Genomic DNA, 27,482 nt, shown 5'->3' on the forward strand with positions numbered 1-27,482 from the left:
ATTGGATGCCAGATTATTGGAATTGGTTTATTATTGTCACGTGTACTGAGATACAGTGAAAAGCTTTTGTATGCATGCCATCCAGACAGATCATTCCATGCTAACTATATTGCGGTAGTACAAAGGAAACGATGCAGAATGTAGTGTTGCAGTTACAGAAAAAGTGCAGTGCAGGTAGGTTGGAGTTGTGCTGTACTTGAAGATGAGTGCTGGCATGTTTTGGCACCATTATGCTAAGTAGTTTTTGAAGTATTATTTTTCCTACCAAATTTTTCCTAAAAGCAAAAATTAAGAATGTTTTAACTCCTGATAAGAAGGTGTAGTTGATACTGGTATTGGTTTATTATTGTCACATGTACCGAGGTACAGTGGAAAAACTTGTCTTGCATACCAATCGTACAGGTCAATTCATTACATTGAGTTAGTGCAGAGTCCATTGAGGTAGTATAGGTAGAAACAATAACGGTACAGAGTAAAGTGTCACAGCTACAGAGAAAGTGCAGTGCAGGTGCAATAAGGTGCAAGGTCACAACAAGGTAGATTGTGAGGTCAGAGTCCATCTCATCGTGTAAGGGAACCGTTCAATAGTCTTATCACAGTGGGATAGAAGCTGTCCTTGAGCCTGGTGGTATGTGCCCTCAGGCTCCTGCATCTTCTATCTGATGGAAGAAGAGAGAATGACCCGGGTGGGTGGGGTCTTTGATTATGCTGGCTGCTTCACCAAGGCAGCGAGAGGTAAAGACAGAGTCCAAGGAGGGGAGGCTGGTTTCCGTGACGCGCTGGACTGTGTCCACAACTCTCTGGCTTCCGTATAAACTCATTCTGCAATTGTGCATCGCCCAGAGTAGTGGTTTGTAGGATTGTGAAGAATGAAAAATAAATAAATTCAAATTTTATTGTAAAACATCTGCAAAATCAAACCTTTTATAGTACCAAAGGCAGTTTTTGTTTGTCTGGGCTTTCAATTTTATTAGTTTGGTAGAGGTCACATTTTTTTGTGTACTCTGCGACTGTCCTTTTATTCTGTTATGTCTTTGCATCAGCTGATGTAATCTACCTGAAATATTAGGATAAGCATTAATCAGAATATTTCAGTTTGTCTCAATCTCAATTCTTTATCGCAGCCTGCCCCGGGTCCCTGTTTACAGAGCTTGGAAAATCACGATGCACAAAAGTCATAAAAACCCTCAAAGAAATACATGCGTCTTTTCTTCCTCTTGAATCCCAGGTGAGTAATTGCAGCAAGCCTGCTTGAACTATGCGTCAATTGAATCTTGTACAGTAGTTTTGATGGTACAGTATGTGAGAATGAATGGCAGTCACATTTACCATTAATGTCCTTTCAGTTTGAGGTAAATTAAAAGATACTGTACTCTGAGGAGCTGTCTTTAAAGTTTTTTCTGCAACAAAGTTTAAAAGTGATGCTGATTAACTTGCATCAAGTAATATTTAAGTGCAGCATTAAATAAACTAGAAAAAAGTAACCTGGATATTCTACAGGACTTTTTTTGCTTTAATTTTAATTTAAAAATTTGTTGTATTGTCAAAAGTATACTTTCATACTTCATATTTTTCTTGAATAAAACTGCACTTCACTAATAATTTGAATGCAATATAATGTCTTTGCAGTACTTCTAGTGACTAATCCATGTTCTGTGTGTGTAATCTCCAAAAGGTGTTCTCACTGGATTCAATGGATTCGTTTTATCACCTCTTCAACTCTCACACAGCAAATAGCAACAGTGCCTTGCTGGAGGATATGGCTGAACAGATAGCAACATTATGTGAAACGCTGAAGGAATACCCAGCTGTGAGATACAGGAAGTATGTATTTAAAAAGTTGCCTTGTTTTTGATGTATGTGTTCTCCCATGGCCCAGAGTACAGGACATTATTGTAGAAAGGGTTGTGCAGTTCTGAAATACCCTTTCCCCAAAGAGCTGAGTGGATATTAAATTTCATTTGGTTACCAACCAAGGTAGATAGATGGGTTTGTGGTACAGATCAATCATGCTACAGTATGATTGAATAAGGAAGAAGCTAGAGAGACATAATCGCCTACCATACTCGTTTGTCCCTGTCACCAAGGTTGCAAAGAGCAGGACAGGCAACAAAATAGATAAGGAAGGGGTGATAAGATTACCAACAGCTCGGGTTTAAAAGTCAATTGATTATGCAAAGAAGACCATATCAATGAAAAAAGATGAAACTGTTATGAAGTTCTGGGAAAGTGAATATTCCGAAAGCAATTCAGTAACTTTTTATCTTGAGAGTTTACTGTCATTCCATTGTAAAGTCGAGGAACATGCTTGATAATTTTGGAATATTTTTAACTGATGGAATTTGCACGTTCTCCCTGTGTCTGCGTAGGTGTCTCCTGGGTGTTCTGGTTTCCTCCCACATCCCAAAGATGTGTGAATTGGTAGGTTAATTTGTCACTCTAAATTGCCCCTAGTGAGTGGGTAGGATCTGGGGGGAGATGATGGGAACGTGGAGAGAATAAAACAAAGTGGGATTAATGTAGGGTTACTGTAAATGGGTGGTTGATGGTCAGCATGGCCTTGGTGGGCTGAAGGGCCTGTTTCGGTGCTGTGTGACTCTGACAAGAAAATGGTTGAAAGTGTGTACAGATGTATTGAATGGGGAAGAATGCTTGTTTTGAAGGTTGTAAACAGCATTATATTTCAGATTCTTTCATTTGACTATGTTCGCTGACGGCCAACCAACACTACGATTCAACAATGATATTTGTTTGCATGAGGAGTGCATCAGAATTTTGATCTCTGCCGCTGAAGCATTGTGTAACAAAATGTACTCTAGCCTTTTCAATAACCCCTCTTTTTTTTTAAACCAACTACAAGGTTTGGACAAAAGTTACTCCCTCTTCACCCCTCCAGCCCACAGCCACTCATTTCTTAAAACTAGGAGAAAGCAAATTGCTTGTTGTGATTTTTTTTTTTCTCTTTCTGATTTGTTTTAGGGGCCCAGAAATCAATTCAGCTCTGGCAAATCTAATTCATGATAAACTGAATGCATACAAGGCTGACAATCCCAGCATGGGGGAGGTAAGGACTATCACTTATTTATTCAACTGATCATCCATTCTGTCATCTTAATTTGTACTTGCTGCCTTCTTTAGAAAGCCAACAGCACTTCAAAAGCAGAGGCATATTGATTGTAAAGTATTTTCTACACTATTTTAAAATGTGTACTAGATGAAGCATTTCAGTGGCACTGCAGTGCCTCTACTGATATTAAATGAAGTACAAAGTAAAAAAAAATCACCTCTCAAAGGGAATTCTCGATAACCTTCATAAAGGAGCCTGCTGAGATAACATTGCTGTGCAGTGTGCTGAAACAGCAGCCTAAAGCTATTAACTTGGGGTGTTGTAGCAATTTTTATTAGCTTTTGAGTTCTGTTTCTAAACCAATACTGTTGTCACATCTGCAGTTTCAGCAGCTGCTCCGAGTCAGAGTTACTGGTACTTAATTTTTTAAAAATTAAATCAAACAGTTTTTTTTAATGTGAGCTGAGGTTGCAATTACCAGAGAGCTTCATAATGACCTGGCTACAACTTCTAAATTAGCAGCATTAAGTTTTGCTGACTTATTTGTCAAGTGTATCCATGCCTTTTGAATTTGACATGGAATCACTGGTATTGGTGAAGCAGTTCTCAGAAGCTATGCAGCTGAGTGAGGGAAGTGGGCATAGTGGGTGGGTGGGGGCGAGGGGACGACAGGAGTGTACATCTCCCAATTCCCTGTATTCAAAATGCCCAGTTTAAAACAGTCGTCTTCTTCCTCATGTTTCATTCTCCTTTGCTGCCATCTCAGCCCCTGTCCGTTTCCCTGTGAGTAAAGACCAAGGGGAAGGTACATGGGTAGGCTGCTTGCTAATGTACAATTTCCAGAATTATGGGTGTGGAGGTGGTGCAGTGGTTAAGTTAGTAGATTTGAAATTCAGAGGCCCAAGTTCAAATCTGCCCAGATCGGTTAATAATCCGAAATTGCCAGAAAAAAACATCAGATCTTGGGTTTCAACCCAAAACAACAACAACAACAATTCCTTTCCTCCCACAGACACTGCTGAGTTCCTCCAGCAGACTGTTTGTTGCTCCAGATTATAGCATCTGCGGTCTCTTCTGTCTCCATCAGATCTTCCTAATGCTGTCCACAAAACCAGTGGGTTGTCATTAAAAGCTCACTGATTTGCTACTGCCCTTCAGGGGAAGAAATCTGCCATACTTCCCCATTTTGTATGTGACTCCATATCCATAGCGCCATGGAAAACCCTTAAGATGTCCTCCTGTACAGGCACGGTAGTGTAGCAGTTAGCATAACGCTTTATAGCGCCAGCGACCCGGGTTCAAATCCGGCCACTGTCTGTAAGGAGTTTGTACGTTCTCCCCGTGTCTGCGTGGGTTTCCTCCGGGTGCTCCGGTTTCCTTCCACATTCCAAAGACGTACGGGTTAGGAAGTTGTGGGCATGCTATGTTGGCGCCGGAAGCGTGGTGACACTTGCGGGCTGCCCCCAGAACACTACGCAAAAAGATGTATTTCACTATCTGTTTTGATGTACATGTGACTAACAAAGATAGCCTATAAAAAATGCCCTAGCAAGACGTTATGTTGGGCAGTGACAAGTTGGGTAATAATTGCCACCCATTCCACTGATCTTCATTTTCAGGATGTGAACAATTAAAAATGTGTTTTGAAACATAATGTTTACCTACAAGATTAGGTCAGATGTAATGTTCCCTGTGATTAAGGAGTTTCTCAGTATTTGCCTGTCTAGGCATTCAAATAACAAATGGCCACTTTCCCAGACTATCACCTGGGATACATAGTCTAACCAGTTATTTTCTACTCTCAGGTTTTTTTTTGTGCACAACTGCCTCCTCTGGGCTTTAATTACTGCTTTCAGAAATTTTATTTTGCCTCAGAATGGAAAAGTCCCCAGTATCTTAAAGTGGCAATCATTTGTTTAATAGATAATCAATCATGCTGATTTGAAAATAATTCCAATCTTTGAGAACAAGTATTCCATTTTTTTTTATGTGCACTCTGTGTTCATTAAAGCTTTGATACAGTGAGAAAATGTATAAAATAAAGCAAAGGCATTAACCTGGAACCCAAAAGGGGCAGTTGGCTATAATGACGGATCACCTTCAATTGCCCAGATTTGTTCAAAGAGTATTAAACAATAGTACGCCAGGTTCACAGCTAAACACCAGTCGTGCTGCAGGCTACCTGTCGTGCCTTTTTCTTAAATGGATTTGAATTTAAATGCTGCCTAGAAGTTGATGTATCATTGGGATGGAAATAATGATGAGCTCTCTGGAAAGTCTGTATGGAGTGAACCTAATGGGGTAGGGGCACAGCTTGTGTATCAGCATTGTGTTTCTTTCTTATTCTTTTAAACTCTGTTCTTTCTCATTCCTCTGGCCCATCCTTCCTTGTCCATTCCAGTTTCCGATGTTTTTTCTTCCCGGATGCGAACAATTACTACATTTCAGCTAAGGGTAAATAACTGTGCATTTGTCTGTTTACTGTGTGTCTTTTTGCAGAAGATACAAAGCCAATTCTTGATAGTTTCTGCATGCTTTGCTATTATAAATGAAAGCATCATGGACTTCGCATGCAAAACCCATTCTGTAGAATGATGCCAAACTAAAAGCTGAAGGGAAGGGGAGTTTGTGTCTTGGAAACTACATTCCACAAGAATTTGCAATTTGAAGATTGGATGGTTGCAGTTACCTAAATATGTTGTGCTACTTAATTTTCATTCAAACCACTATTTTGTTTTTTTTCTAACCAATTTGGAAGATTTTTATGACTTGGATAAATACTCAAAGATGGCTAATGAAAGGGAGGTGTGATAATGTTGATAGTCCTGCAAGGGTGCATTGGGTTCCAATACAGAACATGTAATATAGATATAGGATTTGAATTATAAGAAATAACTTGCATTTAGTGTCCATCACTTCCTCGGGATATCGCAAAGAGCTTCAAGAATTATTTTCTATTATTTTCAGAAATGCTTTGCGGGAAGTTTGGTCCCACAAGCCATAATCTGATAAGTGACTTGCTGACATGCAGTGGTATAAGATTAGAAATAAATGTTCTTCGGGGCACTAGGGGAACTTTTTGTGTGTGCCAGATAATGGAAACATTGGATCCATTTCAGGAATGCTTAAAGGAGGTCAAGAAATGGAATGTATTCTCTATGCCATATGACTGTGGAGCTAGATCATTGGGGGTATTTAAAGAGGTAGTAGATATCTTTCTGAAAGATCAGGGAATAGAGAGCAATGGAGAACTGGCACAGAAAAGGAATGAGACTTGGGCCAGGTCAACCATGATCATTTTGAATGGCGGGGCAGGCTTGTGGGATGAAGTGGACAACTCCTGCTCCTATTTCTTTTTGGTGCTGTCCGTGAAGGGTGGCTTCTGGATGGAAAGTGGGAGGACCGGACTTGGATCCTCAGTTGTTTGCTGAGGTAATGTTGCAGAATGGGAAGGGAAGCCATTTCAGGTTATTCCCTGGCTGTGACAAGGTAGATGAGAATGGAACTAGGCAGATGCAGTGCCACCCAGTTGGCAATGGGCAGATGGTATGAGTAACCATGTCAGAGGTTGGGGCTAGGCAGGAAGAGCGAGGAAGGATAATCTATCATTGTCATAGTCACATTAGTTCCCATTTGTGACGTTGGCAAAGAGTGACGAGGATAGGGACAATACCTGATTTGGAGAGAGTTAACTCCAAGTTCTGGTTATGAAGGATATTTTTAAAACAGAATGACCTGGAAGAATAGACGGGGGAAGGAAAAAGTAAATGTCATAAAATAATTAAAGATTCCTACCCAGTCCCGGTACCCCTCCCCAGATTTGATCGAGTCCAGCCATCCACTGAGGGAGGGGGATTTGAATTGCAATTTGAAACTGAAGAATCAGTTCAAATTTTTGGAAATGGCTAATGCAAACCTTCAATTTTGTGTGTGTGATATCTGCAGTACATGGTTATTACTCTACTAACAATACTATTAATTAGAGTAGGCTCCAGGAAATACTATGCAAGTGGAGGACATAGAGTTCAGGTCCTCCTCTTCAGATCTTGCCTAGGGAAATGTTTTGTATCTGTAGAAAACTATAATAATACAAGAGGGCACATCACGTAGATTCCATCTATTTCTGTTACAACATATTGTTTTCTAACTCAACTGTCATATTTATTTCTCTGTAGATCTACTAAGTACAGTATACAGTTTATGTATTTTGTATAGTCTGTTATTACCTCCTGTCACAGACTTTGATATTAAAAAATAAACATGGATTTGCAATCTGGTAGAGCCATTTTATAAAAGAAATATTTCTCAATCATTTTCATTTACTGCTGTCTGGTTACTACCATGTTATCAAAGGCTGAAAGTCGCATCCTATTCCTTTTGGAAAGTATGGTGAATATGTCAGTGTTTATTTTTCCAAACCCTATGAGAATATGGTTAGATGTTAGTAGGCTAGAGAACACCGTTAATAACCTGTAGGAGTGCAGACTGAATCAGCTATTTTCTCTGCATTAGTAAAGGCAATTTTGAGTAAATTGCTGAATGGTGATTGAAGTTTTCCCTCTATGCTCACTGTGCAACAGCACCCTCCACCTGCAGGTTTTGAGTATTGAAAAACTTGGTCATTTCTCCAACTCTTAAGCATAGTCATAACTTGCCACAAACCACCCTCCTACAGCAATAATGTCTCAACAAAAATCTAGACCTGGGCATTGCAGAGGTCTCAGTTTCATTTTGCTCAGTAGTTGTATCCACTTATAGTCTGTAAAGATTTCTTTGGAAGGTGACAGAAAGGAAAAGACTCTACCTGCTTTTACTTTGTCACCTAACAGCATTCCAAACTTCAAAGCAATTCTTGTCTACTTGGACCCATTTGAAATAGTGTCTTAGTTCAGAGGAATTGTCATTTTCCTCTGAGATGCTGCTGCTGAGATATCAGACTGGAATGACAGACCCAGCAAATGGTGCCAACTCAAGCTGCCTCAGAAACCTTCATATATAAACTTGTCTGGTCTGAAATAAAAATGGTAAAGGCTGGAAACCCTCAGCAGGTCAGGCAGCATATGAGGAAAGAGTTAGTATTTCAGATCAGAGACACTTCATCAAAACAGGGAGACGAAGAGTCTTGACACTGAAACGTTAATTGTATTTCTCTTTCTACAGATGCTGTCTGACCTGCATGTTGTTCCAGCATTTTCTATTTTAGTTCAAATTTCCACCATCAGCAGCTGTGTTTTATTTTTCATCAAACTGCTCTGAACTTGGTCAGTTTCTGGAACTGTATCGTCTGTAGTTTGGATATTAAGCAAGTTACAAGTTTGTGGAATTGGGGTGGGGGGAGAGGGAATTTATGGTGATTAAGCTGGTTTACCTCTTGTATTACTTCACTGTGCATTCAATAACTCCCAGCCTAGTGTTGCCTTTGGTAACATTAAAGACAGTCACTGAGGTTTATGAAATATATTTTGGCTTGATGTTGTTGTCTATAATTGAAGATAAATCTTGGTCCTGTATGTACCATGTTGTTTGCTCAAACTGCAACCTTTTGACCAGGGTCCTGAAAAGTCGCGTTCGCAACTGTTGATACTCGACCGGGGTTATGACTGTGTGTCACCAATACTGCATGAGCTTACCCTCCAGGCAATGGCCTATGATCTACTGTCGATTGATCAAGATATATATTCGTAAGTTACCTTTTTAACCACCTTTTTGTTTTTTTAGAGAGATTGTATAGGAATTTTCTATAACTCTCATAATATATCAGAGTCATACAGCACAGAAGCAGGCCCTTCAGTCCAACCGATCTATGCCAACCAAGATGCCCATTTAAGTTGGTCCCATTTGATCCGTATCCCTCTGAACCTTTCCTATCCATGTACCTGTCCAAGTGTTTTAATCTTGTTAATGTATCTGCCTCAACTACTTCCTTTGGCAGCTTGTTCCATATATGAGCCACCCTCTGGGTGGAAAAAGTTACCCCTCAGGTTCCTATTAAATCTCTCTCCTCTCAGCTTAAACCTATGTCCTCCAGTTCTTGATTCCCCAGTCCTTGGAAAAAGACTGTGCATTTACCCTGTCTATGCCCCTCATTATTTTATACACCTCTATAAGATCACCCATCATTCTCCTATGCTTCAATGAATAAAGTCCTAGCCTGCTCAACGTCTCTCTATAACTCAGTCCCTCGAGTCCTGGCAACATCCTCATTACATTGAAGATTGTAAAAGAATGCCTTTTAAAACTGAGGATAACAGTTTACAGTAAATGCCAACTTGAATAGTTTAAAATGTTTTTTTCATTGTGTTTCCTTTGCGATCTTTAGCTCTCCAGGGTTCCATTCTAACTGAGTTTTTCTTCTACCTTTTGTTTTTAATATTCCATCTCTCAGTACCTTAATTCATTAGGAGAGAATGGAAGCTGTTGAAACTCTATTTTGTTTGGTAGTAATGTAGAATGAAGTGAAGTTTCAACAGGATACAACTTAAGGTCTTTCAATTTTTTTGGGTACATGTTTGAAAACTTTGCTGCTTTGCTCGTCAGATATGAAACTGCAGGTGTCGCAGAGTCACGTGTTAAAGAAACTCTTCTGGATGAGGACGATGACCTCTGGCTGAAGCTGCGTCACATGCACATTGCTGATGTCTCCAAGTACGTGCTGGTTGTTTAACAACTTGCCAAATCTGTGACTGAATGGGTCCCTCATAGTGAGTCAACATACTGTTGTGTTGAAGCCTCACTCTTTGATGCTCCAGCATAAAATCTGGAGCAGCACTTAGAGGTGTCACCTTTGTAGGTGAGATGTTAAACCCAGGATCCATCTGCTGTCTCAAGTATATGTAAGGGATCTCGGTTATTTTAAGAGAAACAGAGGAATTGTCCCTGGTGCCCTGGCTAATGTGAACTATATCATTTGGTCATTATTATGTTGGTGTACCTGGGAGCTTGCTATGCGCAAATTGGATACAGTGTTGCCAGCATTTGAATTGCAGCTAAACTTCAAAAGTTCTTCATTTCTTGTGAAATAATGGATGCCTGTGGTGTGAAAGTGAATAATTTGATAACTGGTTTGGGAAAATGTTGTGTATTCTGCCTCGGTTAGTATATTTGCTATTTCCCGTGTATTCCTAATATCTGTCAGAATTTCCACACAAGTTCCATGTCCTTTGCTGTTGGTTACATATTCAGGAAGCTAGCAAAATAATCACACCTGTGTAATTAGCTCACTTCTAGAATAAAAATAATCACTGTATACATACTGTAAAACAATATCTTTGCTTCCTATCTTCCTGTGCTCATCCATTTTGAGTTGCTTACTCCATGCACAATGATAAAGGAATTATAAAATTACAAATCAGTAATTCCCCAATCTAATTTCTTCTGAAAAAAGAGAAAAACTGCAGATGCTGGAAATCTGAAATAAAACACACAATCTGGAAACACTCAGCAGGTCAGGCAGCACTGTAGAAAGAGAAACAGAGTTGATGTTTTAGGTTTAAAACCCTCCATCAGAACACAATTTTTCCTTCCTCGGTCTGTAAAGGATCCAGAGTAATTTACTAATCAGTTCCTTTTATGCCTATAGAAGCTCTTACAATTTGTTTTTGTTTCTTGCTAGCCTACTCCCTTAATCCCTTGGTACTCCTTTGCTGACTTCAGAAAATTTCCCAGACTTTAGTATTATTATTTTTTTTTGGCAGCATTATACGCCTTTTCCTGTGGTCTAAACAATCTTTAAATTTTCTTGATAGTCTCATTTCCTCTAAGTATTTTGTTTTTCTTTTCAAAGGGCTAAATTATGTATTAATTCTTTAAAAGCCAGCCATTGATATTTTATTGTCATACCTCTTTAATGTAGTTTCCCAGACCACCACAGCCAACTAATGCTTGTGTCTGGATAGTTTGCTTTATTCCTATACAAGACCCTGGTTTCAAATTGAACGAAATCACCTTCAATCTTTTCGTAAAATTTCGTCATATTATGATCAAGTTCAAGTTTATTGTTGTCATGGGCACAAATACACAGTGAATAATTGCCATGAAAATTAGCTTTTTGCAGCAGCAGCACAGTACGTTACAAGATGAGGACAAACAGAAGTTCACAAACTTGAATTAACATATTGTACATCTTGCATGTGTGTAAAATAAACATGACACCAGTGCATGATTGAGGGAGAGAAACAAAAATACTCCGAGGTAGTTTTAGGGTTTTTCAAGAACCTAATGGCAATGAGGAAGAAGCTGTTGTTGAACTGTGAGGTGTGGGTCTTCAGGCTCCTGTACCTCCTGCTTGATGGCAGCATCAATGATGTTGGTGCCATCAGCATGACATCACTGGTTGGCATGTTGGTGGCACCATGAAATTACAAATTCATTAGTGAAGGTGCTTTAACATCCCAGTGACGTAGGGACACCCCCAAAGTGCTCTAGCGTTAAAAAAGCCAAGATGTTCTGGGGGGAATTGACTAATAGCTAGGCTTTTGAAGGCAGGGTCTGAAGTAGACAGAGGCACAGTAGGCTCAGAGCATAGGCTTTGCCACTGCTGCTGAGGTGAAGACATGAATGGAGTGCACAAATGACTGGATTTGGAGGATAAAAAGTAATCCAATTACATTGTGTGAATGGTGTGATAACTGTTTGGTTGAAAGACTACTTAAGTCACACCCACAGAGTACTTTTAAAGCAATAATGATGTCTCCACTGCCTAGATGCTCTGTGGACTAAACTGTTGCAACTCTGAGACGTAAGTGTACTTCTGCAAAGATCTTGTGATTTGTGTCTGAATCCTGTGGGGCTGAATTACTAGTACAAGTGCTCTAATGTATTGATTGCTTATTTCTCTCTAAGGCTCTACATACACACTTACACTGCCTTGTGATTTCTTTCCTTCTTCACATACAGGCAAGTGACAGAGTTATTGAAGACATTCTGTGAAAGCAAAAGGATGACAACTGATAAGGTGAGCAGTGGTTTCTTGAATGTTCACAGCAAATGTATATCTTTTTGGTGCAAACCTTAACATCACTCCAGTTCAGTTCTGGTTGCCTCATTATAGGAAGGATGTGGAGGCATTGGAAAGGGTGCAGAGGAGATTTACCAGGATGCTGCCTGCATTAGAGTATGGATTATGAGGGGAGACTAAAGGAGCTCGGGCTTTACTCATTGGAGAGAAGGAGGTTGAGGGGAGACATGATTGAGGTATACAAAATATTAAGAGGAATAGATAGAGTGGACAGTCAGCGCCTCTTTCCCAGGGCACCAATGCTCAATACAAAAGAGGGCATGGCTTTAAGGTAAGGGGTGGGAAGTTCAAGGGAGATGTCAGAGGGAGGTTTTTCACCCAGAGAGTGGTTGGTGCATGGAATGCACTGCCTGAGGTGGTGGTGGAGGCTGACACATTGGACAAGTTCAAGAGATCGTTCAAGAGATTTAAGATAGAGGGATATGTGGGAGGAAGGGGTTAGATAAGTCTTAAGAGTGGTTTGAAGGTCAGCACAACATGGTGGGCTGAAGGGCCTGTATTGTGCTGTATTGTTCTACGGTTCTTTGGTATCACTCACTCACTCAAAAATCCCTCAAATTCATCTTGTTGGGAGAGAGTACGAATTAAGGCAGTAATATTTTTGGGATAACTTTCAAAGGTGGGACCACCAACAAGAGAGTCACCCAGAGTAAAGACACTTACATCTGTACACGATGGCCATGTAATCAAAGGGAATAGAAATATCTGCTGAAAGATTGAGAAGTGATAAATGGAATGGGTGGAGACTTGTTTGAGGTAAAAACAGTACCACAGACCTGTGTTGCATATCCATTTTGTTTGACATCAGAATTTTTTTACCCCCAAATCAGGGTAAAATAACTGAACAACAAATAGTGCTGCTTTTATACCTTGTCATGAGACTGAAAAATTATACCCTATTGATAATGTGTGCTTGTGATAGTAATCCTTGGTATTAGAGTGATTTGGAGATTCAGAATTTTGGCATCCTGTGCAGATGAACAGGATTTGTATTACACGGAAAATTAAGAATGCACTACAAACCAATGTTGGGACATAAAGCATGCTAATATTAAATTTAAATCCCAATCATCATTGTGTCACATCCCTATCCAAAGTTTCAATGAAAGATTCATTTTTATTTTAAAATCCAGTGGTCACTGGGGTTTCCCTTTGGAGACCTGAGACCTTCTCACAGTGTTATTGTCTCTTCATTGGATGTGGACATTTTGATTATAAACGAATACTAAATTCAGATGAGTCCAATATAACTTCATGCATATGCATACTAATCTAATAATTTGTTATGACAAATTCTAATTAGAATTAAAATTGTACTTTTCACATTTTGATTATTGATTTTGTTGTTAGGCCCACAGTGTTTTGGACATCGGTCTGTGTAATTGTCAGTATTGCAAGGTAAAAATAGGGTTGGCTTTTGTTTTAGTATGGGATAGTTATGGAAGTAATTGCAGTAGCTTGAAGTTGAGAAACTTGAGCATTAGTGTCCATTTGTACTGACCTTGAAGAGTAAATGATTATTATACCAAGCTGTTGGACCACTGAATAAGGACACTGTAGAGTATGGTGCCGGGCCAGTAAAAAGAAGGTAGCATCAAGCGGAGCAGCTATTTTGGAGCAGCCAGTGTTAGTGGGGAGCTGAGGCTTTGGTTCAAGAGGCTTCATTGTGAAGAAGCAGAGTGAGCAGAGGCTAAGGTGAGGTTCTGGTAAGGTCTCTTTCTTTCTTATTGCACAGTTAGAGCAGTGGAAAATGGCAGTCAGAGCAGTGGTGTGCTCCTCTTGCAGGATGTGGGAAGTCAGGGAGACCTCCAGTGTCCCTGATGACTACATCCACAAGAAGTGCATCTGGCAGCAACTCCTTGCGGACAGCGTTAGGGAGCTGGGTGAACCCGGGATCAATCGGGGGGCTGAGGGGTTGATAGAGACGACTTGTAGGGAGGCAGTCGCAACTAGGTTGCAAGATGCAGGTTGCTGGGTGCAGGAGAGGGAATGGGAATAGGTAGTCAGTGCAGGGTAGCCCTGTGGCTGTCCCTCTCAATAACAAGAATACCTCTTTGGATACTGATTGGGGGGGGGGGGGAGGTGGGGGGCAAAAACATCAAAGACAAAGACCTCAAATCCAGAACTGAGCTCATTCTCCACTGCTCTCCTGTATCCATTTGAGACGTGAATTCGAGTATAGTAATATTTAAGTGCACTAGTAAGTACCACCAACTCATCCTCTGCAGAGTTCTCCAAATCCATTGGGATGAAGGGTGATTCAGTGCCTTTGTTCCCTCCCAGACCAGCATTGAGACTCTATTCTCAAACAACTTCGATAGGTAGGCCTCGTCATCCAGATGCCTAACAACAGATTCCTCAATCAACCACGCTAATTTGTGCAGTAACACGGTTAGTGATTTCCCAAGACCACCTCAGAAGTATGAATATAACTGTCCAACAAGATAATGAGTGTTTTGAGTCTCTATGAAAGTCAAGGGGAAGGGCCAGGCAAGAACTCAACTAAACGAACCACCCATCTAGTCAAATTCCCCCTGGCCTTCTGGATTAATGAGAAGAATCCAATTTGGCTAAAAGTCCATGTACCCAAAGAACTGACCAATAATCGAACACTTGCTCTTAAAGCTCGTGTGTGAGGGAAGGCTACATGGTCCTCAATATTGAGAAGAGCAAGGGTGGATGTTGGAGTGAAACTGATGACAAAAACTCTCTTTCTTTCAGGCAAATCTGCGGGACCTTTCTCAAATGCTGAAGAAAATGCCGCAATATCAAAAGGAACTCAGCAAAGTAAGTAGTAAGTTTTCCATCTGTCGTAGGATGCAAGGAATAAATGAGCAAATGTATTTGTAATGTAAACTCTAGCAATCTGTCACCACAGCTAAATACTGAATGGAAAAATAACTTTTTTTTAGAATTGCAGGGTATTGGTCAGACCACATCTGGAGTACTGTGCACAGTTTTGTTCTTATTTAAGGAAGGATATGCTAGCATTGGAGGCAATCCAAAGGAGATTCACTAGGCTAATTTCTGGCATGAGATGGTTGTCTTATCACCAGCAGCTTTGGAAATTTGGATCTATAATCTTTGGTGATCAGGGTTATTGAAACATGCAAGATCCTTGGGGGACATGATAGAGTAGATGTTGAGATGTTTCCACTATCGGAAGAATCTCAAATGAAGATTTACAGTTACAAGATTAGGAGGGCAGTTAATTAAAAGTGAGGTGCATAGGAACCTCTTGCAAAGGCTGATGAATCTGTAGAATTCTCTGTGGAAGCTGGATCATTCGATGTATTTAAAGAGGATCTAGATAGATGTTTGAAAGATCAGGGAATTGAGGGCGATGGGGAACTAGCACAGAAGAGGAGGGAAGCTTGGGGTAGATTGAATGGCAGAGCAGACTTGAGCGGCCGGGTGACTTATTCATGCTCCTATTGTCTTGTTCTATAATTATCTCCACTCCACTGAACAAGCTGCACCACCTGCCTTGGCACATGTTTGATAATTAAAAGGACAAGTTCTGAGTGAAACACCCCTACTTAATAAACATACAATACTCAATGGAAGATGTGAATGGGGCAGTGCTGTAGCAAAGAGTCTGAGTGAACCTGAGTGGGCGGCACGGTAGCGTAGCAGTTAGCGCGACGCTATCACAGCACCAGTGATCGGGGTTCGATTCCCATTGCTGTCTGTAAGGAGTTTGTACGTTCTCCCGTGTCTGCTTGCGTTTCCTCCGGGTGCTCCGGTTTCCTCCCACATTGCAAAGATGTACAGGTAGGTTAATTTGGGTTTAAAATGGGAGGCGCGGACTCGTTGAGCCGGAAGGGCCTGTTACCATGCTGTAAATAAAATTTAAAATTTAATTTAAGCTTAAAATTTAAATTTAACCTTGAGCAGTGGGAAAGGAAGCAATTGCAGCACAAAGCTTGTACTTTTTTTTTAACATATAAAGATGTTAAATTTTTGTCCGCCAGACTCCTATATTCTACTATCCTAATGCTTCAGTTATTTGTATCACCTTGATAAGAATAGTTCTTGCAAAAAAAAATGTTTTTCTCCTCCTTCCAGTACTCAACACACTTGCACTTAGTTGAAGACTGTATGAAGCACTTCAAAGGCACAGTGGAGAAGATGTGCAAAGTGGAGCAGGTCAGATCATGGAGAGCACATGCTAATGTAGTTAATATTAATGGTTAAATAGTGCTGGTCATTTTCAGTGACAATAATGGTACCTGAAGTCATTTGGATCTGTGCCTTTCAAAGGGTCTCGTGTTCTGATGACTTGGGATCAATCATCATTTCAATTTACATTGTAGTTTTTCTTTACAATTGCTCTGTGTAATTATACAGAATATTCATAAGATTAATAAAATAAATCTATGGCTTACAAACAGGACCTGGCAATGGGGACTGACTCGGAGGGAGAGAAGGTCAAAGACCCAATGAAGATAATTGTGCCGATTTTACTGGATACAAACATCAAATCCTATGACAAGATCAGGATTATCCTTCTGTATATCTTCCTCAAAAACGGTGCAGTATTTTTTTAGAAAAGAAATTATATTCTGTTCATTTATTCATACTTAATAGAGGTGTATAAAATGGGGGTTTTGGAAGAGTAAATAAGAAACATCCCATCTATAGAATGGTCAAAAAAAGGAGCTTAGATTTACAGTATTGGTAGAAGGATTAGAGGAGTGATGGTGGAATTTTTTTTTTCACCCAGTAAGTGCCAGGGTCCTGGAACATGAGCCTGAAAGGATTCAAGAGGAAGCAACCCTCATCATAGTTACTTGAAGAGATTTGTGCTTTGTTCTGGAAGGTGGGATTGGATTGGGTTGTCTTCAACTGGTGCAGACACAATGGACCATATGGTGGCCGCCTGTGTTATAAGTGTTCTATGTTTGATACTTTGCCTAATGTTACAGGTACAACTTTGATCACCAGTTTTCAACCTTGCACATTAAGTGCTTGGTGTGACCTATCTCTCATGTTGCCTTGTATATGAGATTTAGTAAGATGTTGACATCAGGTAGTTGCTGGTTGTAGCATGTTGGTGAGTGACCTCAATGAAGTGGTTTGACGTTGCACCATCCGGGCCAGGGTTCCACTTAACTTCCAGCCTTCTGGCTAAACATTGCAAACTAAGAGAGGAGAAAGTTAAAAACATTATTTTGTTTTAAAATATCTTTAGTGTAGACTTCTGTTTATCTGATGATTTTTATCTCTGGATATCCCAGTGCACTGTGCAACTACTGAAATAGTTTTGAAGTGTAGTTATTGCTGTAATGTAGGCAATGCAACATCTAAATTAGTAGAGGAAGCTCCCACAAAAAGGGATGTGGTGAAAAACCAGGCCAGCCCTTCTTAGCAGTGTTGATTTGAGATATCAGGGATAACCATTTCCACTCCACTTCAGAACGCTGCTGTGGGATCTATTACACCTAGATGACAAGACTGCACTTATCCAAAAGGTGCACGCCTTCCAAATTACCCTCAAATATTAGTGTAGATCGTTTTACTAAATTAAAGAAAAATCTAGTTGTGGAACCAAGGCCATAATGTTACCTGTTGAGCCATGGCTGGCACTCAGTATATAATTTCTATAACTGAACTTGGTCTTTGTTTATTTCAGGGATCACAGAGGAGAACATAACCAAACTTGTACAGCATGCAAACATCCAGGAAGACAGCAGTATCATCCAAAATGTTCAGAACCTAGGCACTACCATCATAACTGGAGTACGTATTACCCAGGTTGACTAGTTCGGTTTTGTTTCAAGTCATTTTGGGCAACAATACAACCAATAGTTATAGATTTTCTTGAACTAAATTCTTGTTTTGTTCAGTATGTTTTACAAGTATAATTCGGTGTAAGTTAACATTATCAAGTTGTGACATGTTTTTATTATTGTATATATTCAAGTGATAACTGTCCAACTTCATCCCAAGTTCAACCATATTTTGGGTACTTTTAGATGAGTTTACTAGTGTTGTGTTACAAGTTGGGAGCTCTTCTATTTTTCTCTTCACATACGTTAATCTGTGGTGCTTCAGTTATGTGGTAATTGGGAAAGTAATAAATGCTGCATTGTGGAACTTCAGTTTGGAGAAGACTAGAACAGGAATGAGAATTTTCTCCTGGTAAGAATGGAGATAAGTAATGCACAAGTAATCATCACCTTTTATAATGGAAAAGAAATGGTATTTGGAACTCTCTGCCTTTGATTGATGAAGACCTTGGGTATTGCAAAGTCTGATCGAGGACTAAAAGAGATTATCAGTTTCTTGACTGATTTGGAAATGGAAAAGATTCCCAGGTTGGAGGAATACCCATGTGGTAACAATTCATGTTTATCCCTTTCAAAGTGGGCACAACCCTTCAGCAAGGTGATGCGATTTTTGGACATGTAAAAAGATATCAAATGCTAGCTAGCTGTAACTGAGAGAAGCTAACATCCTTTTTTTTAACTTAATTTTAAGACTGGATCACCCTCAAAGTCAAAAGTAGAAAGAAAATTACGAACAGAGTCAACTTACCAGCTCTCCAGGTGGACACCAGTCATTAAAGATATTATGGAGGTATGGTGACACAAGACTGCAAATCTGGAGCAAAAAAAAACAAACTGCTGGAGGAACTCAGTGGCTCAGGCTGCATCTGGAGAGGGAGAGGGACAGTCAACGTTTTGGGTCAAGACCCTTCATCTGGACTGAAAGAGTATAGGGGAGATGGCCAGTATGAAGGGGTGGGGCAGGAGCTGGCAAGTGATGTGGATCCAGGTGAGGGGGTGATAAGCAGATAGAGGAGGGAAGGGTAGAAATAGCAACATCTTTCAGTCCATATTGAAGGGTCTCGACCAGAAACGTCGACTGTCCGTTTCCCTCTACAGATGCTGCCTGACCCACTGAGTCCCTCCAGCAGTTTGTCTTCGCTTAAGGAGCTATGGTGTTTGCAGTGTCAATAAATGTGAATCTGCAATGCATGGGGGAACCACCTACTTGGTATGCCACATATTTGCAGATGGAAAGTGATCAGTATTTCCATGGCATGGCCTTGTGTCACAAAGAAGCCTGGGGTATATGTCTTGACTAGTAGATTAACTAGGCAGACATGGAGCACAAGCAGGAGTGTAATGTGAATCCTTAGAAATGTTGCAGCTGTAACATTTTTGATGAGGATGCTTGTCAATAAAAATGATACCCAATTCATAATATCTGTGTGCTGGATGTTGACCATCCTGATTAATGTAGTTTATTTTGTATCTGAAAGAATAGGTATCCATCCAAATCTGTTGTTTTGCAATTGTGTATGTATTTTTGTGTAACAGCTTGTGGTTTTCACAGGATGCTACAGAAGAAAAGCTTTGCAAAAAGCAGTGGCCGTATGTCTCAGACCCCACTCCAACAACAGCAACTCAGACAGCAGTGAGGTATGTGGTTAATACTGGGTGGGAAACCAGAGTCAGCTGTGGAATTTGTCACACAGATTGAAGACCAGTAAATGGCTCTTTTTTTCCCCAGCAGAGGTGTTGTGTGAAGCTAATTTGATGTAGAGATATCACTGGATTTGTTAACTATAGACCTGAAAATATAATTGTCATAGGCTCAAATATCAGCTTGAGAATTTGTGTTGAAGTATTTAAATTGAAAGCCAATTGTCATGCAGCCAAAGCCTTCACTCGTGTAAGGAAGGTGACGTACCACCCTTGCCCTGTCAGGCCGGTATGTAACTCCAGTCTCAACTTGCATGGGACCCAAGAGGGCTGATATTTTTAATTGGCTTCAGTTGTATCAAATACTTCACTGGACAGTTAAGGGTGGGCAATGAGTGCTGACCATGACGGCCAAAGTGAAGGCTTAAATCTTGCATTGATGAAGATTTAGATTTTGTACATGCATAGTGTCTATATTTCATAATCCTGAAGCAATACTTCCACTTATAGCATCTGGGAAATCCTTAACTAAAGTGAACATTTCTTCCACCTTCAAGCGCCCGCTTCGGTCATTGGCACAAGAGCAAGACTCCAACAGAGTACAGAACTGGACCCCGTCTCATTGTTTTTGTTATCGGAGGCATTGCCATGTCTGAGATGCGCTGTGCCTATGAAGTAACAAAGGCCACTGACAACAAATGGGAGGTGTTAATCGGTAAGCATGGCACAGCTCTGTTTATTTTCTGTGCTGGCTACAGTCATTGCACTTCCTGGGAATGCTTTGAGCATTTGTCCAACTATTGTAGACTCTGACATACCCTATCCGAGTAGAGTATGTGTTGACGCTGTACTGTCAGCTAGTACCTGGAATGTCAGGTGGGAATTGTGGGTTTAATTTACTCAGAAGTTAAGTTCATTGTCATGTGTGCAGGTACAGTGAAAAACTTGCAGCAGCATCACAGGCACGTAGGTACAGACAACGCAGAATATATAAATTGTACATAAAGTTATACCGTACAATGGTGGAAAAAAGAGACTGCAAAAATATGGTGAGAGGTGACATTAGGCAGGCAGTAGAACACTTTGATATTCACGTTCTGAACTTTTAAACCTCAATTCTGCAGCCAGGAGCACTGCAGTAACAAGTAACTCATAAATGGAAGTCTTTTTTTAGTCTATCAAGCTCTTCAGCACTCTTTTAACGTGTAGCTATTGTTTTGTAGCTCGCAAAATATTCTTGCTGTGTAATTCACTCTTGTAGTGTGGGGAAACAACTATCTAATTTGTATGAAGGAAACTCTTAGAAATAGTGTTCTGATAACTTGCCTGCTCTTTGAAATAATGTCATGAAATAAGTTACATCCATCTGGCTGACTGCACCTTGTCTGAAAAACTCCACCTTTGACGGTGAAGACACCAGAGACGGCAGGTGCTGGAATCTGGAACAACAACCAATCTACTGGAGGAACTCAGTGGGTCGAGCAGCATCTGTGGGGATGGCAGGGGAGGAATCGAAACCTTGCACCAGGATTGAGAGGAGAGGGAAGGTGGCCAGTATAAAGAGGAGAGAGGGTGTGGTGAGACAGGAGCCCGAGGTGATTGCTGAACTGGAGAGGAGTGAAAGATGACGGACAAGGTTGTGCCTGGTTAGGGGAGGGAAGTGGGGGTGGAGTTGGGAGATGGTGGCGAGTGGATGGTAGATGGAGGCAGACAGAGAGGGGGAAAAAATGAGGGAGGGTGGAGCGAGGTGGAGGGAGGTGGAGGAAGGTTGGAGGGTGATAAAGCAAGAACACAAAGGGCTACCGGTGATGGAATCTGATGTAAAGGAGGTGATGATGGGAACCATTAGGGGAGAGGTGTATGGCAGATGGAACCAGATAGGGTAGGGATCGGTGGGTGAATTGTGTGTATAGTGGATAGATGGAGCCAGGAAGGGGGAGGGAAAGGGGACAAAATGGAAAGACCAGAGGAGGATCAGAAGGACAGTGGTGACCCAGTCTGCACTCATGCCAGCCAAGATTTTGTACTCCGATCTCTACAGTGGCACTTGAACCACAACCTTCTGTTTCAGGCAAGTAGTTTCCACGTCTGTTGGAGATGGTTACATTACACAAACCATGCGTAAGGTTAGTTCTGTTCAATGACGAGGCAGAATGGCACAGCTAGTGGAGCCACTGCCTCTCACGGCTCCAGAGACCTGAGTTCAACCCTGACCTTGGGTGCTGTCTGCATGGAGTTTGCCTGTTCTCTCTGTGACCATGTACTCTCCTCCGAGTGCTGTAGTTTCGTCACACAACGTGGGTTGGTAGGTTAATTGGCCACTGTAAACTGCCCCTGATGTGTGGGAGAGTGGAGGAGCATGGGAAGCATAAAATGGGGTTGCTGTAATTGGCTTCTTGATGGTTGGCACAGACTCAGTTTGCCAAAGGGCCTGACTCTGACTTATGACGATTTTGTTTCAGGCATGATGAAGAGTTCCCTTTCTCCATCATGGTTGGGATATAACAGTGTTTGCAACCTATTTAAAATGGGTTTGTCCATATACTTTAGCCTCTGATCTAATCTATCCAAATTGAAAGCTGATGTCACCAAATTCTGCATGGCTTCTCCCCCCATTGCCATTCTGCATTGTTTTTTGTTTCCATTTTTGGTCCACTTAATACTTGACTACGTACATGATTCAACGTTGGAAAGATAATGGATGTTGAATAACAAGTGTATTTCTTGACTTGTTGGAATTCAGTGAAAACTTGGAATAAACTGCATGAATCATTTTGGAACCTGAGAGACAGCATTTCTGACTGAGAAGAGACAAGTTTACCAGCTTAGACATCCAGAGTAAGATAGGAACTTAGCCAGAGCTGTTTCACGAAATGGTTTTTAAGCCATGGAACAACTGACTTGTAGTTGGGCAGGAAGTGAGCTGGTATCAGTTGGGTGCATTTGAAAGAGAATGGCTTGAAAGTTACAGCACAACCCTAGTGAAGGTGTTGCACTAATCTATGAAAAAAGGACTGGCTTTCTGCAAAGGCTAAAACCATTATCCCCAAGCTTTCTGTCGGGGACCTTCCTGTAGGAAAGTTTGATCTTTCACTTGGGGCCCAGGCATTTTTTTTTATTTGATCAATGGCAGAACAACATTCTCCCTTTTTTGTCTCCACTGTAGGTTCCACTCACATCCTCACTCCAGAAAAGTTCCTGGACAGTCTGAAGGATTTAGACAAGCCTTTGGAGACCCAAAGCTGAAACAACTGTTGGATGTTCTCGTCCCTTCAACAGCTCATAGTTTTCCAACTGTAATTAAACCCACCAGAAAAGTGAATGTGACTTTAAATCAACTGGTTGTATGTTAAGCTCACAGAGATAGATGTAATTATTTATTTATCCTTCAATTAAAGTTTACAGTTGTATCCTTAATTGTCACACATGGGTACCATCAGTGCTAATTCACTTGCCATTTTGTAAGCTTCCCATTGGTTCTTGTTCTTCCACCTCAACCCCCCCAAAACCACCAACAGAAACAAAATGCCCATGCCACTTGGATTGTGATTCATTAAATGCTGCCAGCCCTCATCCAGTTTGTACACACCCATCCTTGGAATAAAGATCGGTTGTGTTTCTTCAGTAAGTGGCAGGTTAACCCTTAGGTTAAGTTTGTTATGGTGTTATGGTATGTTGGTCAGGGAGCTCCTGGTTTTGATGCCTGACCTACAAAGTATGTGGCCATGTGCTGTCAGTGACTCATGAACAGTCCTATAATTGTCCTGTGGCAAGGAGTGTAGATGCACCCTCGATACTTCCATGGATGGCTCACCTGGCCCTTCCTCCCACTCAATCTTCACTCTGTGCCTCCATATCATAACATGCACAAAGACAACCCTCCCCTCCACCACCCAAACACTCACCTTTGTCGGTAGAACCTTCTCACCAGCAGAAATTATTCCAAAGAACTGCAGCTCACCTCAGTAGAGATAAGAAGGGAGGAGAATGAGTTCCAGCAGTTGGAAAGAGCCAGAAGCTGCAGGTGGAAGTGTGAGCTGCACTGATACTACCTGCTACCTTGTGAAGTGGTTTGATTTTTAAGCTCAGCCAAAGCTAGTAAGCAACTTACTTTCTGGTTAGTTGTTTTACTTCTGTTACCAATAAGGTTGAAAAGCCTTTCTTTTAATGTGTAACTGCAGAGAGTATCTCTGTATCAATGGAAATTGCCTTGTAGACAGTTTTACTGCACTTTTGCATTACTTGTAAACTGGAAGCGGGGATCAAATCATAAAAGATTATATATTTGTAGTGTGTTGCATAATCTTTGACCTTGCCTCTTTGCTTGCACTTGTGTGAACAAGGAATTAAACTTGTGTATTTAATTATTTACATTCCGTAGGTTCAGATGAAGTACTTATCCCTTTTATCTGACCCTTCTAGAATCCCAACAGTACAGCCATCTCATCGTTGCTTTTTATAGGCACACATTATATCTGTTTAACATGTATTGAACTATATATATTTTTAAAAACAAATAATGAAAAATCAAATTTAGGACAATTATGTTTTAAGATCAGTGGGACAGATGTTGAATTTGAACATAATAGCAATAAGCACATCTAATCTGAGACCAAAAAATGTACTGCAGATTATATATACACATTTTATATCCTTAATATTTTCCATCACCAGTAATCTTCCTTAAATTGACAGCCTGTTGGTTGATCTGCTGTTGATGACACCACTGCTGTAACAGGTTCCCTGTGACTAATTCAGGAGCCATTGTGTATATTGTTTGCCCTCTTCGAATTGGGTCCTCGCCATTACCCTGGCCTTCCATGGTGAGTAGGGCATCATATACTAAGGCTATGGAGGCCAGAAAGGAAGGAAGGGGTCAAGGCTGGTTTGCTCCCTGAATTAGCCTGGGTCGAGCTTCTCCTGTTTTATTTATGCTCTTCCCTGCTGCCTCTGCCCCTGTGCCATTAGCACTGCCAAAACTAGTAGCTTTGTGTTGAATCGTGGTATGAGCCTACATCCTATCACAGAATAGCAACATGCATTGTAGATTTTGGCACAGCACAGCGTCCCATTGATGTAAAATAAGAGATGTTGAATTGATTTATCCAGGTTATTTAACCAAGTGAAGCTCGTGTATCCAAAGATATTTTTGTAGCATTTATCTTTACATCTTAAATGCTTAATACCTCAAAAGTAAATTATTATTGAAGTTTTTATTAGAATGAAGGCTTTCCTTTAGGGAGTATTTTAAATTTCTTAGTTAGTAAATTTACTAGAGAATGTGTGACAATTATTTTCTTTACCCAGCCTCAAAGTCAAATCCAACAATAACCAACATCTACAGTTGGTTATCTACATACCCAACTGTAGATGTGTTATGTTCAGTCCAGCTATTACGTAGTGAGCACAGTCCATCCTGTCGCCTGACCTGAACATACTCCAAATTGCAGCAAATGTATTGCCAGATTTCACACCTAAGGGGATCTCGTAATTATTGTAGCACAAGCCTAGTTTTTCAAAGGGTTTTCAAGAACTGCAGCTCTTCAGGAGCTCTTCGGCAGACTGATAATACCCACTGGTCAAGGCGAGGTCTACATAATTGCATGTGTTCACTTTTTGAAGCTTTATTGCACTAACTAAATGCACTGCAGCTACTCTATGAATAAGTTAATTTGTACAGTAAATGGGATTTTTTTCAATGTAGTGGATGTTTGTAAATTTGTTCTAAATCCATGCACTGGGTTTAATTCATCCATCTACATTGAGAATTTCTTTAAGGACATGTCGATAATTTGGGTGAATCCACCTGGTCAGGGATAACATTGCAGTCTAGCCTTTGTTTAAACTATTCACAGGGTAGCTAGCATGCTACTCTTCAAACTCTTTGCCTTAATCCATATGTTCATAACTTGTATCCACGTTGTATTCCAAATGGTGCCACGGTTTAGCTGTTTGATTTCCTTTCCTCACCTCCACCAAAAACCTATCTCACATCACTTGGCTCACTAGATACAAGTTTAATTACAATGAATGCTTGAATTGCAAAGCTCCCCCAACTCTGTACGATCTTAAGAGGGATGTTTAATGGAACGATACTCAATCATTCAGAATACAGTGAAGCTCTGAAATGTCTTTACAATCTGCTCTATATTGGAACATTTAAGAAGTTGACCCTGCAGAAAGCAGTTGTGGTGTCGACGTATATGGTTGAAAGTGCATTTGGGTAAATCTGCGACGAGGCAAATGTGGTAACATTTTTCGGTTTTTGTTGGGAGGGAGTTGACACATTTGGCTTCCAATCACTGCACGATACAAAACATTCGTGGCATTATCCAAGCTGCATTGTGATTTATGCTTGGCTGTAGATTTACTCTTCTGCATGCAGCTTGCCTGTTTAGAAAGATTCTGCAGTGAATTTATTGACACCAGAAACTCTGCACTTTTTAAGCCACGCTACATTAGTATTGTATTCCAAATGGTTCCACGGTTTAGCTGTTTGATTTCCTTTCCTCACCTCCACCAAAAACCTATCTCACATCACTTGGCTCACTAGAGCTCCCAAATTTGTAGTTCCCTGGATTTATTAATGCTGCTCTACTCAGTATAACTACAGTCTTCATATCAGGCAGTTTCTCGACCTGGGTTTCTTCAGCAATCAACTGGGGCTTCTCATTCTTTCTGAAGGTGGAGAGAGGACTAGGGAGGGGTTTGGTATTGCTGGGGAGGAGTGTTGCTATAATCTCAAATTCGCTGCTGTCATGGGGCAGTCAAATCACGTCTTGAAATAGAAGGGGGCTAATTAATTCCATTCTCTGCCCATAGCCACCTTGATGTAATGTGCCTATAGACAAGTTCAATGGATTTAATTGTATTGTGTACACAATTTATCTGGATGGCAAAAGTCAATGTAAATATTTCATCTTTAGTAGTCATAGCCGGAGTTTTTTGTATGTGCATTTAGTAATTACAGTCCTACTTGAGTGGTTTATGTGCTATGTGTGTAATCTGCAAAAGAAGTAATAAATTTGTCCTTTCGTTATTTATTTGAATTTAGTTTTAAATAAATGAAGACAATGCATTTTTTTTATAGCATGACTTTGGGACAAACCAAAGCACTCTTGCAATGTTGACATCCTTAAGTGGAAATGCACAAGTTGGGATGCAAACAGCAGCTAGATGGCCAGATAAGACGCTTTGGATTGTTGAGGTATAAATACAATTTTTATAACATACATGACTTGGAAATACCAGTCATTCCCGCAACTATGCTGGGTCAAAGCCCTACTCAACAGTATTTCACAGCAGAGAAGGCTGATCACCACCCCAAGACTGAGCCCCAGTGATATCCACATTTCATGATAGGATTTATTTTAAGTGACACTAGAAAAGCTTGGTACTTTTTGCCCTTCTCCCAGGTGGTGGAGTTACGAATGTGGAGATGCAGCTGAAGAACTACTGTGAATTTAGTAGATGGCAGGGACTGCAGCTGCTTATTCAGGGAGTGACCATTGAACTTTATAAACCTCAAGAAACCATTAAACCTCTTGGTGTATTATCACGTGGTCTGCTTTGCCCAAGCTGATGTTGAATGGTGTTGGAGTTGTGTTTCATTGAAACAAGTGAAGACATTATATCATGTGTAGATGGTCCAAAGGCTTTCCAGAGAAGTGGGTGACTTGCCAAAGGATTGCCAGCCTCTGGTCTCCTTGTAGCTGCAACACTTTCATGGCTTGGCATGTTTCTGGTCAAAGTGAACCCAGTGGTTGGGGAGCATTGCCAATAATGCTATCAAATGGCAAGGGAAGAGGGAAGGTGCTTACACTTTTTGAAGATGATCTCTACTTCCCATGTACCAGCTTAAGCCTAATATACTTTGGTCTTTCTGCATTTGTCCATTGCCCACTTCATTCTCTGATGAAATGAGAATAGAATTGAACAGTTGCCCATCAGCAAACTCCTCCACTTT

The 27,482-nt window shown here is 40.6% G+C and overlaps 1 protein-coding gene across 1 annotated transcript in view; it reads left to right on the forward strand.

Moving 5' to 3' along the window:
- The window catches only part of stxbp2 (syntaxin binding protein 2), a 49,088-nt gene extending 22,533 nt beyond the window's left edge, over positions 1–26,555 (forward strand). Inside the window, exons 6-19 of the mRNA XM_052041961.1 lie at positions 1,125–1,228; positions 1,676–1,824; positions 2,980–3,064; positions 8,618–8,748; positions 9,605–9,712; positions 11,963–12,020; positions 14,805–14,870; positions 16,152–16,232; positions 16,478–16,616; positions 17,719–17,825; positions 18,567–18,665; positions 19,428–19,513; positions 20,074–20,231; positions 22,683–26,555. Coding sequence (XP_051897921.1) covers positions 1,125–1,228; positions 1,676–1,824; positions 2,980–3,064; positions 8,618–8,748; positions 9,605–9,712; positions 11,963–12,020; positions 14,805–14,870; positions 16,152–16,232; positions 16,478–16,616; positions 17,719–17,825; positions 18,567–18,665; positions 19,428–19,513; positions 20,074–20,231; positions 22,683–22,762 — 1,451 coding nt within the window. The 3' untranslated portion in view covers positions 22,763–26,555. The remainder of the gene's footprint in view (positions 1–1,124; positions 1,229–1,675; positions 1,825–2,979; positions 3,065–8,617; positions 8,749–9,604; positions 9,713–11,962; positions 12,021–14,804; positions 14,871–16,151; positions 16,233–16,477; positions 16,617–17,718; positions 17,826–18,566; positions 18,666–19,427; positions 19,514–20,073; positions 20,232–22,682) is intronic.
- Positions 26,556–27,482: the final 927 nt, after the last annotated feature.

The sequence above is a fragment of the Pristis pectinata genome, chromosome 31 (assembly GCF_009764475.1).
Source record: "Pristis pectinata isolate sPriPec2 chromosome 31, sPriPec2.1.pri, whole genome shotgun sequence".
Classification (NCBI taxonomy): Eukaryota; Metazoa; Chordata; class Chondrichthyes; order Rhinopristiformes; family Pristidae; genus Pristis; species Pristis pectinata.